The sequence below is a fragment of the Anthonomus grandis genome, chromosome 5, assembly GCF_022605725.1.
Source record: "Anthonomus grandis grandis chromosome 5, icAntGran1.3, whole genome shotgun sequence".
Lineage (NCBI taxonomy): Eukaryota > Metazoa > Arthropoda > Insecta > Coleoptera > Curculionidae > Anthonomus > Anthonomus grandis.
The window spans coordinates 9,475,188-9,491,125 of record NC_065550.1 but is presented as its reverse complement, the minus strand read 5'-3'; the positions used below and the strand labels follow the sequence as shown (position 1 = coordinate 9,491,125).

Here is a 15,938-nt window from a genome sequence, read left to right as displayed (position 1 = left end):
CAGATACTAAAATGAAATACAGGTAATTCAAGACAGTTTTAAAAAAGAGCTTATTCGCTATAACAATACAGGTTTAGAACTTACCAGAACATTACAAAAAACATATACGTTCACCAAATAAAACAAAAATTACCCGTTATCGGGAATAAAAACAACAATAAATAAAAGAATTAAAATTAAAAACATAGTACAATAAGGACATCTACGATTCAAAATATAAAATTTAAACTTAGGACGATACAAGTTTCTACATATTAAAAGAAGGAACTATTGTATATTAACGTTGCCTTAAAAAAAAAGATTTTAAATTTTGATTAATACGAATGTTATAAGATAAAAACAATAAAGGTAAAAGTTATTTTCTAGGGCTAATTGAATCAAAAACGCGTAAACTGTCAAACTTAGTTTGCTCATTAATGCATGTGCAGTCTGAGGAGTTTATGGCCCTATTTATTTCAAATGCTTCTAACAAGTCCAACGGTAACCCTTTCTCACAAACATGCAGAACCTCAGTGTTAGGTCCCGGATCAAAATTATGGCCAGACTCTAATATGTGGTTCGCAAAAGGAGAATTGGTATTGTTAATAAAAGTATTTTTATTTCGCGTGATAAGTCTTAAATGTTCGTTGACTCTGACTTCAATTTTCCTTCAGCCTTGGCCGACATAACAGATATCACATAACAAGTTAACTTGTAAACTCCAGATCGGTGTGTTATCGGTATTTTATCTTTAGTGTTTACTAAATGTTTTGCCAAGTTGTTTTTGGTTTTAAAACAAATATTAGGTTTAGTGACAAATTCATTGGACTTAAAATACTGTGCGACACTAGAAGAGACGTTGCCAAAGTAAGTAATAGATCGATAAGATCCGAGGGTGTTGGGTTTACTGAGTAATGGTTTAAGTTTTTTGAAAAAAAATTTGTTATATAGCTTAATAACATTTAGGATATCCATTGTTTCGAGCGATTTGTAAAATTATATTATATTTTTTTTTTAAATTAATATTGTTTAGTAGAATATTGAATAATCTATGAAAAAAATAATAAAAAGCGGCTAATTTTTGGCTAAAGGGATGATTAGAGGTAAAGGGTATTACTGTATCTGTGGCTGTAGGTTTACGACATATTTGAAACTCAAAATGGTTATTGTGATTAGTGATTAAAAGGTCTAAAAATGGCAAACTTGATTCTTTCTGTAACTCATAGGTAAACTGTATGTTGGGATGAACAGAATTAATGAAATCAACAAAGTTTTCTAGGTCGTCTTTGGTTCCAATAAAAATAGTAAAAATGTCGTCTACGTAGCAAACCCATGTTTTTATATGTTTTTGAAATAAATGGTGTTCCAAAATTTGTTGTTCTAGTTTATAAATAAACAGTTCGGCTAAAAAAGGTGACAAATTAGAGCCCATTGCTAATCCAGTTTTTTGTTCGAAAGAATTATTGTCAAATTGAAAAAAGTTTTGAAGAAGCACACAATTGACTAGAAAACACAAATCCAAAATGAAATGACTGGGTAAATTAGTGTTAGTATAAAGTAATTCTCTGAGTATTGAAATGCAATCACTCGGAGGTATGCTCGGAAACAAGTTAGTAATATCAAAAGAGATAAGCCAGGATTGGGGTGGTATCTGGATAGGAGATAAATGTTCAGTTAATTTCAAAGAATTTTTTTATAAAAAAAGGATTGTTGTAGTTTAACGTAGAAGGTAAAATCGAAGATAACCAAGAAGAAAGTCTGGAAGCAGGAGAATTCATGTAGGCAACTACTGGACGAACAGGGTAGTTAGCTTTATGTATTTTCGGTAGGCAGTAAACCAGTAAAGGAGAGGAGTGGAGGGATTCATGGGAATGAGTTTTCTTTCGGAGATGGAAAAATAATCAAGAGTCAACTGGATTTGTTTAAGAGTAAACTTTAATAGGGCTATAAACTTATTCATAGGGTTGTTAGTTAGGTTGCAAAAATTATTGGAATTTAAGTAACCTTAGATAAATAATCTGGTTTGTTCATTATAACAATACAGTTTCCCTTGTCGGCTTTTATTAAAACTAAACTATCTTTGGCCATCTTATTTTTTAATTGTTTTAAAACTAACTATAACTATAAAAATAACTATGTTATTTTTCTTATTATAAAGATGTAGAGTCTATTTTAAGATACTGTTTACCAATTTGGGGTGGCCTTCACGAAACTGCATTGCAGATTTTAAACTTGTTGTAAAAATAGCCAGTATCCTACAAAAAAAATCTTTATTCTGAATTAAAATGCTTTAAACCTAAGAGGATTATTTGTAAGTACAAGCTTTTATTTCTACAAAAAATAAAACACATTTTTAAAACAAAGGTAAGGACACAAAGTCATTTTCACTGAGCTTGATCATCAATATAGCACCCGTTCTAAAAGAAATAATGAAATACAATCAAATTTTTTTAACAATTCTCTTTTGCAAAGAAATATATTATTTTTGCTTCAAAAAAATTCTTAAAATTTTACCGCAAAACTTAAAAACAAAAATTGAGGGAAACCATAACCAAAAAAAAAATGTAAATGCTGAACTAACACAGTTTATTACACAAAACTATAATAGTTTTAAAAAATTACTGATAAAGTAATTTAAAGTACATTTGTTAATTATTTTTTATTATCAGTTAACGCAGTTGCCATTTGTCATAAAATTATAATCCCCTGAAAGTCGAATCTCTTGTTTTGAAATTTTTTAAATTTTTAATTTCCTTCTTGTTACTTCTTATGTCTTCTCCGCTCCTCTACTCCTTATAGTAGAATAATATATTTATTTATTTACAAAAAAAAACTTTTTTTTGTCTTTGCCTCAATGTAGGAAATGAAAAATTTTGAACACAGGCCTAATTTGTGGTCTAGAAAAATTTTTCGTTTCATTCTAATGGCTTCATCATCTAATTAAGATAATATAAACAATAAGAATAACATTAAATATTATTAAAATATCTAAAATTAGTTCTATGAATTATATTATAGCTTTTAAGTTGTGTCTATAAATTGAATTGTGTATTTGTACAAATTTCTGTAATATATTGTATTGTATCTGGGGTGTTTCTAGTATTCTAGTGTTTAGTGACTAGCTGATTTTTCGGAATGTTGTTTTGTCAAATGTATCTTCGATGTCAACAAATACATCCAGAATGGACTCTTTGTGGTCCATCCCCTATCCTATCACTGAGATGTAGCGGGTTTGGTATCAGGATTTCATCCCTTATGTATTTTTGTCACAGTCTTTCCATAGATTTCAGGGTAATAAGCTTTGTGAGTTGTATAGTCAAGCCTCACTGATTTCGGAAGAAACGCAACTCTGACAACTCTTCATTTCATAGGAATGTATCTTAGCGTCAGAAACGCTTTGAACACCCCCATGAGGTGAGACAATAACTATTACAGGCCCCACTGAAGTAGTGCTGGATAAATGCCCTCCCGGAGATTTAAAGAAAGAAAATCCGAACAGTGCATAATTAATATCGCTCATTTGATCTTGTTACAACCTTTCTCGCATTTTTCCAGTTTTTTTGATGATCTCTGTGGTAGAATCTAAGTTGGCCGTGCCATTGCAAGATATTTGGTCTATTAAGATATTTCCAAAAAATTAAACCTACAATAGTTTAGCCAGTGTCTCCTCCTGTAAGTGTGTTATCATTGTTTTTAGTATATCTTGGCTCTTTAACAAGAATCTGCTAAAGTTTAGCACACTCTGGAGTACTTTATAGTTCCTTACCATGAATCTCTTTTTGGTTTTTGCCCGCATTATATTCTGTCAAGGCTATATGTCCCTTACCTACCGGAATTTTTTGCCTGATTGGATTTTTTCTAAACTGTCTTCTTTCAAGGTCAAGTCTTATATATGACTTCCTCATGACTTTTGGACAATGTAAAACATTATGATTGGGTCGGTCAGTGCTCCACACAGTCATTTAGTGTTTTTTTTTGCCTATATCTTGTTACCAACTCGCACCGTAGAGTTCTGCCTTAAAGCCTCCCAATCCGCTCTTCTGGGACTTGGGATACATGGAGTCTTCAATAAAGTTAACTATGTACGAAGTACCCATTGTAATATTATAATACCCTCATTCCTTTGTAGCTACAAAACCAGGTATTAATTCTTTATTTAAAACGTCGAAAAACTATAATTCTATGTAATAAGGCAATGTCAAAGGACTTCATTGCCCTTCACAGTGCAGTCTTGATGTGTTGCTGGTTTATCTGCATTACCCTCATTCCTTTTCTCATCTTGGGATTTAGCTGTCGGAGTGACCCTAGCTGGTAGAATACCCTAAAGCCTGCGTTCTCCTGTATCTTATAAGAAGCCGCATCTAGTGCGTAGGCCAACGTCTGCCCCTTCTCATTTATCTTGCGGCTTAGACGGGAGTAAATTCAACTTCTTAGACTTTAGACCAAAATTTTGTGTTAGTAAAGAATTTTAGATTTTTTTATCTAATCGTCCAATCACTTTCGGCTTTCGGCCTTAAGGACGCAAAACTCAATCCCCTCAAAGATGTTTTTCATTGGCTCCAGCTACTCTCTCGTTCTCGTGGATGCGCAAACGAGAGGACTCCTGCGAAAAACAACGCTACTAGAAATTAAATGGGACTCTCACCCGACGCTGCCACCTAAAGCGTCATGCAATTTATCTTAAACCAGTCTGCTCAGCTCCTCAAAAGAGTATTTGGATGTCTCCGATCAACGACTCCTATCCGGACACCTTCTCACTGTAGTTCCTAGTTTGAGTATTCTGAGCTTCTGGGGCATTTAGTACCCTGTCTATATGGCGATGGGAAGTTTGTGTACACTAGTCCAATTTTGTCAACTCTCCGACGCAGTTTGTCCACTCTTTCCGGCCTTGGCTGGTCCGCATGTTGCCGCAGTTTCGAGGATATGTTGAACCACGCCCGCAATATCAAGTGATTGAGTTTCGCCCGATTCCCCAAAAGCTCTGTAAAATACACTTATTAGACCCGGTGTTATTCATCTCATTAACACAGGTCGCATAAACCCTTGAAATTGGGTTAGAAACGTTAAACGAGTAAAATTCGGCTAATGTCCAGTAAAAAGGTCCGCAGGTCCAGTATAAAACCGCCACACTCTCCCCCATTGTGCTCCTAAATATTTTCGAGACTAAAGCCTCCTTATCAAGAAACATCTTCCTAGAATACAATTGCTATCCGCTTATAGTTGACTTATTCAATGAAATTTTTAACAAAGGAAGCAATTTGATACAGACCAGAAATATTGAAATGATATGTTGACCAAGTTCTCGTTTTTTAAACATTTCTATTCGACTGAATAATAATTCCAATTTGTCAATGATGAAGCAATTTAACCCATGCTCTGATGATTATAATCATATAATAATTATTATAGGTTAAAATAATTAACTACTAAAAAACTAACTAGGTTTTTTATGCGTATTGATTTGCCTCCTAAAAAACACGGTATCAATAAATACGATCATGCTCAAATGTACAGGGTGACAATTTAAAAACTTGAAATAGCCATAAATTTGGAATAAAAATCTGAGTAAAAAAACGCGGAAAATAGTTACTACAAAACGAAGGGAGAACAAAAACAAGCATATTATCTCACTCTTATCTGCAACCCTTGGGTATCACCTTTGTACAGGGTAAGATACATTATCTTGCTCTTAAAAAATACTTTCCAATGATACCCTAGAAAGCCACAATTAAAAGAATTATTCTCTGTTTATTAAGGAAAACAATAAATAAAAACACTATTTTCAAATGTTTATAATTTAACTAACTATTAAAAATGATTTCCGTTGGTTTGAAGACAATAATAAAGGCTACTTTCAAATTCTTCACGTACATTTACAAATGTTTCTCTGGATAAACCACGGCATTCCTACTATTCTATGCTGAAATTACTCTAGTGACTCAGGTTGCGTTTTAAAAACTACAGATTCTAGGTGACGCCACAAAAAGAAGGTCAAAAGGTTTTAGGTCCGGCGATCTAGGTGGCCATTCCATAGAACCTCTTCTTCTTCCAGTCCATTGGTTAGGATAATGATCATCCAACCATTGCCTAACGGGAATTACATAATAGGGAGATGTTCCATCCTGTTCCAATTGTAGTAAGCGTTCTTCTAAAGATAAATTTTCATATACGTCCCTTTGATTTTCTAATTTCGATAGACCTCTGTAGCATTTTAGAATACGTGTCGCCATTTAAATTTTCTGGTATAAATATTGAGCCGATAATACTCCTATCTCCCAATGTATCAGCCAAACATTAATTTTCTTGGGGTACTGCGTATGACCTTCTCTAAATACGTGGGGATTTTCGTCATTCCAGTAATGACCGTTTTGGACAACTTTTTTAACAAACATTTAAATAAAAGGTACACTCATCACTGAATCAAATATTTTTAGTCTAGTCGAGCTTCTGCCGTAATTCTATCTGTCATTATTTCACAGAACCGGTTTTTTCTGACCGGGTCGCCTTCACCAAGTTCTTGCAGTATTTGCAGTTTATAGGGATAAAACTTATGTAATTCTTTCCATTCATACTTTCTTATTGAATTACGAGATAATGCAGTTGCTACAGCTGCTTGACGAGTTGATAAAGTTAAATTCATTGTAAACTGATTCAGAATTTCAATTTGCGCTATTTCGTCGACTAATCTCGGTTGATTTTTCTTTTTATTTGTGGCAGAATCAGTTTCTGCAAATTTGACTTCTAGTTGGCGAACATACTCTGGGTTTACATTTTGACCTGTCTGTCCTTAAAACGTTGAGATGTCCTTAAGAAACATTTATCCTGGGAGCCATAAATGAAAATAATGTCTACACGTTCAGTTATGCTATACACCATTGTTAAAAATAATATTTATAAGCAACCCTTTTTTTCGACAAAAAAAATCATAGCAAATAAACCCATACAAGAACCTACGGGCTTGACATGTTTAAAATTCATAAGAGACATGCTTATGGTAGCCATGATTTTGAACATTTAATTAAATAATAATAAAAAAAATCAAAAATGTGTTACACTACTGATAAAGAGAGAAGAATTTTCTAAAATGTAATTTTCTATAGTGTCATTAGAAAGCATTTTTCAAGAGCTTCAAAAGGCTGTATCACTCGACTCCCCTTTATATTTAGGATTTTAGAGGTGTATTTCACCCTGTCCAAGGGGTTGTAGATATAGGTGATCTAATATCCTTGTTTTTGTTCCCCATTCGTTTTATAGAAACTGTGTTCAGCGTTTTTTTATTTAGCTTTTTGTTTCTAATATATGGCCACTTCAAGTTCTTAAATTGTCACCCTGTATATTATATATGATCTGGGATATTTTCAAATTTTATTTCTATATGATGTAGGTAGCTATATCAGGAATTGAGATAATAACTTTAAAAGAGATTAATATGTCTAATAAATATATTACTAATCCTATTGAAGATTAGATATTCTGAGATTGATATATTCCGTTGCAATAAGATAAATATTTTAGTGATTTTAATAAATATTTTTACAGGATAAATAATATACGCTTTATAATATTACAAATGGATTATTTTAAAGTTCTTCTAATAATTTCTTGTCTTTTCTGTTTAATTTCAGGGCTAGGCGACGAAGATATTACATGCAGAGCTACAAGTTGCAAGGTAATCATAGATTATGCATTATTGTTATTCGTACATTTTGTATTTTTAGAATGCTGTATGTGATCCGGTAAACTCAAAATGTAGCACAAGTATCACGAATTCAGGCGTTTACATGCTTTCCCCTGATATTTGTAATTGTTGCGAGTACTGCCTTCAAAACCTAGGTATGAAATATTATTTTCACTTCACACAACAAAAATGTATACAAATTATATCTTAAAATATTTAGCGCAAGGCGATACTTGCAGTGTTGGGGATCCTTCACAGAATAAATTTACATCAATATGTGGACCAGGATTGGCTTGCTTAGTATCAAGTGAAAGTAGCTCTGATGGAACATGCCAACCAAGTAAGTATTTCAATTATTACTAATCGACTTTTAAGGATGCAATTAATGCAATATGTATTGCGTCAATTCTCATAATGCGTTATTGTAAATAATATTTGTCTTTCCTTTTTTTCTTGAAGAAGGTAGCTGGTATCACTGCTTAGCTTCTACCGTTTTTTCAGTAATAAGTATGATAATATGCTGTAGGGTTTGTGCTAATTTTAAATTATCTAATTAAAAGTAGCAGTGAATCATTCAGTTCCTTTCCAGTTTCTTCTTAGTACTTTTTCCATTAAGTCTTCTTTATTTTTTCAGCTTCTTATTAAATTTTGCTAAGGATGCTCAGCAACTCAACAATAAAGAAAGGTTGCATTTAGCTTACTATTTTCATTTATAGTTTTTGTAATTCATCTTGCTTAAGGACCGTATTTGGGCCCCCATTAAGGTTATTTGGGTTATATTATTGTAGATCCCTGTAAATTTTAAAATTTCTAGAATCTGTATACTTGCTTGCTTTGACTGTCCGTATTCTCTTAAAATTATTGGTCTCCATCGGCAAAAAGAACGTAGAAAATTCTAAACATTTCTAAGTTGTTCCATTCAGTTTTTATCTTGGCAAAAATTAAACGACAGTCCATGCAAGTCAGGTTATAGAGTTTTTGACGTTGTCAATAAAAGTATGTCCCTGAATTCCGTTCGACCCAGTATTTGGTTTTATTTATGAACTAAAGTCTCGAGAAATTTCAAAGCCAAAATGAAAGATATATCTGACTAATCTCCAGAACCGAAAGCTTATTGGTCTCAATGGAATTCGTTGTTTATACAAGATGTATTATTGACCTTGGTAAAAGTGAGAGAACAGTTATACTGGCTAAATAATCATGAAGATGTTGAACGCTGGTGCCGACAGTGTGAACCAAGCAAGGGCCGAAGAACCTGGATCAGAGGAAAAATCTTGTTGGCGTATCCTTGGAACGAATTGCCATAGACGTAGTACATTTTCACAACTATAAACAAAAATTTTAGCATGCTCTCGAGCTTATTATGATGCAGTAGACCACCTTTTCATACTAGCAACTCCGGAGATTGATATAGTACCCTCGTTGCTGTGGATTATCTTAGTAAGTGGCCCGAGGTTTATGCTATTCCAAACCAAGAAGCAATTACAGTAGCTGAAGTGCCGTTCCAGAACTGGATATGCCGAATTAGTGTCCCCAGAGAGATATTTGAAACCTATTTGAGAAAAACTATAAGTAAACCAACTGGGATTCCTATATACAACCATTTCTATTGGGATATCATTCTTCTATCCACAAGTCTACTGGAAAAAAGAAACGATCAAACTTAAGAGGGGAGCAGTATTATGAAAATGTAAATACATTAGTTATTTTCATAGTTTTTATAAAATTTTGCTTGCATTGTGTAGTTTAAGTTGATTAATTAAGTTTATTTAGGGTTCTACATACGTTTAGCTTATTATTTTCACCTATATCTTTTGTAGTTCATCGTATTTGAGGGCCCTATTTGGGCCCCAATTTAGGTTATTTAGGTTATATTATTGTATATGCCTGTATTTTAAATTTTCTAGAATTTGTATACTTGCTTGCTTTGACTGTCAATATTCTCTTGAAATTATTGGTCTCCATAGGCAAAAACCATGTAGAAAATTCTAAACATTTCTAAATTGTTCCATGAGGGTGTTTGAAAGAAATCGCGTTTCGTGACAATTCATTAAAATTTCAGACAATTCAATTCAAACAATTTTAATTGTTTAGTCAGTTTTTACCTTGAAAACAATGAAACTACTGTGAACATAAGTCAGGTTAGAGTTTTTGACGTTGTCAATAAAAGTGTATTTTTCAATTTTGTTACAATCTGTTTAGATATAATTATATAAAACTACTCAAAACGAAAAAGGAGCCACTACTCCATAAGCTTTTATTCCACGTATTTTGTAATTAAACGAACATATTATTTTACAATCAAAATGTATAGACCTCAGTCTTATTCGTATACTTCTAAACTATTTTTTTTGTGTTCGTATCGTTAATTAAAGAAGGTTATTCCAGAAGAAGAGTCGTAGAAATTTTGAGTGTGAGTCGGGCCACTATAAACAGAGCATTGACTCGGTATTTAATTTATGACATTGTTACATGAAGACCCTATCCTCAACGTCAAAGGGTCCATTAGCTCGAGAAGACCTTTTATTAAGTCTGTGGGCGATTAGGAAACGACCCACTACTGCACGAGCGCTTTAAAATTAGTTAGCAACCACAACGGGAACCAGAATTTCTGATAAAACAATACGTAACAGACTTCATCAGGCTCAGTTGCGTGCTAGGAGGCTGGTTAGAGTACTGTTTGCCCATGACCCCTGCAAACGTTCTTTCTGGATGCCCATATTCTGAAATTTGCTTATCAATATTTGATGGCTTACAATTTACAATTTCACCAATGCATTTGATAGCTCCGGTCAAATGTGTTGGTGTTGTTGAAATCGGTATACAAAGCATTAAACTGATGGCTGTCTTCCAACGATCCCAATTCAGAATAATTTTCCATCGTGGATTTATGTAAGCTTTTAATACAAGTTAAACGTAAAAGTAATTATTTAGCATCACAAAAATAAACATATGACATCTGAATTCCGAATTAAACAAGTAGAGAGACTCAGTACCTTATTTTAGAATCTGCCGGAGCCTAAGTTACTGCAGGTTTTCACTTACAACTTATGTTGATTCTAAGTTAACAGCCCTTAAAATATAGTTTGAATAACATAAAATACATTGAAGAATCTTTTAGTGTCCACCTCATGTGCCAAAGAACAGCAGAGCTACGACATCAGGAGGAAAAATGGTTATTTGGGTACCATGGAAACCAGAGCCTTGTGCGATGAAGATGGCTTCTATGGTAAATACAAGTGCATACCTGGACAATCGTAAGTTATTTAAAATCTATATATTTTTATAATTTACAATGGTTTTTCTTAAATAGATGCTATTGTCTTCATTCAAACGGCTCTAGGATATTTGGAGAAAAGAATTATAATACTCTCAATGACTATATGTCTTGTGGTGGGTGGTACTATCTACTATAATCATTTTTACAACTACAAAAAAAAAATTTTAGCATGCTCTCGAGCTTATTATGATGCAGTAGATACTATTGGTCGTGAACTGTACCCCCACGAACATTTCAAGTGCAATTCGGATGGAAGTTTTGCCTCCCTCCAGTGCATAAATGAAGAATGTTTGTGTGTAGATAGTCAAGATGGCGCACCAACATATCCCGACGATGCCTTAGTTAAAATAGATGAAATAAACAAGGAAACTTTGCCTTGTTGTATGTAATAAGGCAAACTGATATATAATTATTTTATTGTCCATAATTTTAGATACATCTACAAAGCAAGGGCAGTATTATACTAAATGTGAAAAAGAGTTTTTGAATATATATAAAGAAGTTCAAGAGCTAAAGCGTAAAAATAGCTACAATCTCATACTTGGGTATAAGTATCCCAAATGCGATTTGGATGGCAGCTATCAGGCAGTTCAGGAAAATTTTACTCAGTAATTAACCTGCTTTTCGTATGGTACACAAATCAAACCTATTTTGTTTTAGTAAATACTGTGTGGATAAGGAAGGCAATATGCTAACTAGTCCTATTCTGAAAACTAACTCTTTAGCGGCAGCTATGGATTGTAGTAAGACCGTACCATTCCTAAGTTAATGATATTTTTACTTTTTTTTTAAATTATTTTAGAATGTGTTAGGGCTACGTTATTAATATCAACAGCAGAAAAGCCCTCATGCCAAGAAAATGGCAACTACGAACAGGTGCAGTGTAGGAGAGGAGTCTGCAGATGTGTAGATTCCGATGGTAACCAGAAGTGTAGTAGTACTACAAAGTTATGCGAAGAAATGGACGAAAAAGAGTCTACCAAGTTGACGTGTTCTTAACCATATATTATTTTATATTAGTATATTATGCTAAGCATATATTCTTTGTATTTTATTTTATATCGGGTGGTGCGTCGCCGAGCGGAACATAGGAAATCCTATGTAAATTTTAAGGGGGTCAATTATTGGCTTCCCTGTACATTTTATAGAAAAAATGTAAGATAACTTTTTGAAGAGACCAATCTGGCAAACCCTCGTGCAAAGTTTCAAAAAATTTTAATAAGCGAATCTTGAATTATTCAATTAAATGTAATTGGAAAATTAGCAAATTTTCGGTTGAAGTAAAACCAAACAGGCACCAGTGAAATGAATATTGTCACTGACGTGATCATAAGTGTCAATAAATTAGTGACAGTCGATATTTAAGAATATATTTGAAAACAAGTATGAATTATTCAATCGACGAAAAAATAGATATAAATATTTAATATAACTTCATCGTTACATTAAATACAAGTTTAGATAAAGAAGTAATGTTAACGTGTCTTAGTTTGAATGTATGGTTGTGGGATTGATAAAACGAAAAAAAAACATTTCTTGTATTCGGCTGTACGTCAGATTTGACAAAGCCTTATAACAAATTGTTTGTTGGTGGCTGGTGTCTGGTTTTACCTGAACCGAAAATTTGGTAATTTTGCAATAACATATAATTAAATAATTCCAGATTCGCTTATTAAAATTTTTTGAAACTTTGCACGAGGGTTTCTCAGATTGATCTCTTCAAAAAGTTATCTTACAATTTTTCTGTTAAATGTATAGGGAAGCCAATAATTGACCTTCTTAAAATTTACATGGGATTTCCTATGTTCCGCTCGGCGACGCACCACCCTGTATATAAATAATAGAAGCAAGTGTAATTATATCTTTGTAACTACGAAGTATCTTAATTTTTTTATACTCGACTATTGCCTTCGTAAAATCAATAAAAATATTATATACTAAGAAATCGGTTCTAATGACCAAAATTAATATATTCTTAAATAACTGTTTGACACGGAAATGGCAAGAAGAGTGCCCCTAGTTTAGCGTAAGATAATAACTGTTAGTATTGTTAAGATATCAAGGCGAGCAAAGATTGTCTAGTCTATAAACAAAGCTTGTCTCGTGATACAACATTAGTCAAACATTATTCAACATTTGTGTAGTGTTACGGTTTGTAAACTTTTTGTTCAGACATTCCTTACCCAAATCGTTAGATTGTAAGGAGTAATTTGTTTTCGATAATAGGGAATCATTTATATTTGTTTCAAAGATATAGCTTAAAAAATGCAATTGCAAATATGTATGATAGAAAGGTTCAGTTGCATTTTACAAGTTGGGAATCATTTTCAAAATTTATAAGATTTGACATATTTTTTATGGTTTGATTAATTATAATAAACCTGTTCTGTTTATGTTTTTATTTTAGTTATTTGATCTTTAAATGCGCCTCAAATCTTAATATAGTTTGACCAGTCCTAAGCCTAAACAAATTTTGAAGGAAGGTCCACGAAAATCAAATAACAAATAAAAGTTCATTATGACTGTGAAATAAACCAAATATAAAAAAATAGAATAAGAAGTAAGAAAACTGTAAAACTTTATTACTACTTATGTCAGAAATCCAAAAAAGGTCTATCTTGAGTATGTTAGAACAACAAAATGAAGTCGTCAGACCTGGAAGGCTTTACATGAAAACATCACATATACATCACTTCTTGAGTCAGTAACTTCTTTAAATTTTTAGGCAGATGCACAAACTGTACAATTTTATTAAAATACCGAATGTCTAATAATATACTTTTTTTTAAAAATTGGACCGTTTATTTACCTATATCTCCCATGCAATTGCTTCAATTCATTTAAACGCCGTTGGAATTGATTGCATAAGTCTGGAAATGATAGAACTGTGTGATGAGTATATATTATACGCTATATGCCACTTATTTTTAATAAATGTGTTTAAAAACTTTTGTACGCTGATTTTATTAAATTTATAAAGGACAATGAGCTAAGTTCTAGAATCGCTCACAGTACAACAACTGCCTTATTATATATAGTAAATGATACTGGTTTTTCCACATTACTTTTTCTAGACTTCAGCATTCTTTCGCAACGTTTTGTTGCTAAATTATATTATTACTACTTCGATGGCAGTATTATCATTCTTATTAAAGACTACCTTAGCGGCAGAAATTTGACTGTTGGCGACAATGGAAAACGCTTAAATATTAAGTGACAAGGGGCGTACCTCAGGGCTCCATATTGGAACTCTTACTTTTTAAAGGATGAATTTAAACAAATCTGTAAATAGCTACTAAATATAAAAATTTGCAGACGATATATGAGTATATATCCACTATAGTAAGCAAAACGCAAGACAATCAGTTAAAAATTTAAATAAAGCTCTTCAATATGTATATGACTACTCAGCTAAATGGTCTTAAGTTAAATGCCTATAAGTTATCAGTATTAATATTGGAAAATTACAGTCCAAGGTGGATAACATGCCTATACTAATTATTGGAAAAATGCTGAATAATGTGTTCGCTGTATATATATAAATAAACCTAAACCTTTATCTTTCAATAAATGGTAATTTGCGCCTTAGATCCCAAGTAAAGTCGATAGTTCAAAAATCGTTTTTTAAAATGGGCTTTAGTTTAATTTAATTTAATAAACTTTTTATAAAAATGGGCATATTTTAACATAAGATATAAGGAAGAAATTATGTGTTTAATTAAATTAAGACAACAATTAATCTTTAGGCTTATGATTACCAGTAGATTAAATATGTAAAATATCCCGAAAAATGTAAAAATATTCAAGAGATCCTTTATAATATAGTGCAGTCAATATTTATAATTCGATTCCGCTGGGGATTCCACAACATAATACATGGTATGGACTTAAAAAAAACATATAAATTATATACTTACTTGTGTTAACATTGATATTCATGCTAAAGTTCCCAATGCTGTACATGTTAAATTTTTCTTTTTCTGAGATAAATTGGGACTTATTGGTCAAAGGTTTGTCTATGTGGCATAACCTTTCGGACAATATTGTTCTAAGATAGTCTCCTTTTGTGCAAGTTCTTCTATTATAGGCTATTATATCATAATAATAATTATTATTATTACATATATTTCAATTTTCCATCGCCTCCTTGATCAATGGAGAATAGGTGAATAATTCTTCTCTTCGCTGTAACTTCAAAACGAATGAGGACATCGAAAATGGAATATTTCACATTTTTTACCGCACATTTAATGTACTTTATGTAATAATAATTCTGTCATTCTATTTAAATTTCCAGAAAAAAAATTGAAAAAAAAGTAAAATTTTATAAATTTTCCTTCTAGCAGTGACCAGAGAACGCAATATGACGTAGTGATTCTTGCCTTTTAAAGACCAAACCTTATTTTTTTTAATGAGACCAAGCTATTATTAAAAAAAAATAAATAAATATAATAAAAAAATAAAAACTTTTATCAATAGACTTTTCTTCTCCTCTTCTACCCTAATTTAACATTTTATAACAAAAAGTGTTAAACCAAAAGGATGTAGAATTGTAGTAAAATTATAGGCAATATTTTTTATTACTTTTATAAAATGAAACGTATTTTTCACTTAACAACAGCAATTACACCCTCCATCAGGAACATTTAAAAATAAACTTTTGCTAAAAATAATTTTTAAAAGTAAACACTTAATAATTATTTTTAGCAACTTTTTTCAAAATATGGTACGTCGCCACCCTTCATGAAACACCCTGATCTAAATATAATGTATTGAAATATTGTTGGAGAAAAATATATATATATATATTAATTCATCTCCAATTCAACGATTAAAGAATGCTTTAGCTTCTTTTTGTTAATTTTGTTTTTATTTAGTCTTATCCTATTATTTCATTACTTTAAACGCCCAATATGACAATATTATTAGTCAATTTTTATAACTGGCGCCAAGGAATACATAAATAATATATTATTATACATCCGCTTCTTCATCCTGTAA

The 15,938-nt window shown here is 32.0% G+C and overlaps 1 protein-coding gene across 1 annotated transcript; it reads left to right on the top strand.

The window, feature by feature from the left end:
- The first annotated feature begins 7,459 nt into the window (after positions 1-7,459).
- On the top strand, positions 7,460-11,975 carry LOC126736466 (uncharacterized). The gene is made up of 9 exons (XM_050440844.1): positions 7,460-7,648; positions 7,698-7,812; positions 7,878-7,997; positions 10,779-10,914; positions 10,971-11,050; positions 11,106-11,318; positions 11,371-11,545; positions 11,598-11,680; positions 11,740-11,975. Exons 1-9 carry the CDS (start codon positions 7,550-7,552, stop codon positions 11,934-11,936), a joined length of 1,218 nt encoding a protein of 405 aa, XP_050296801.1. The 5' UTR covers positions 7,460-7,549; the 3' UTR covers positions 11,937-11,975.
- Positions 11,976-15,938: the final 3,963 nt, after the last annotated feature.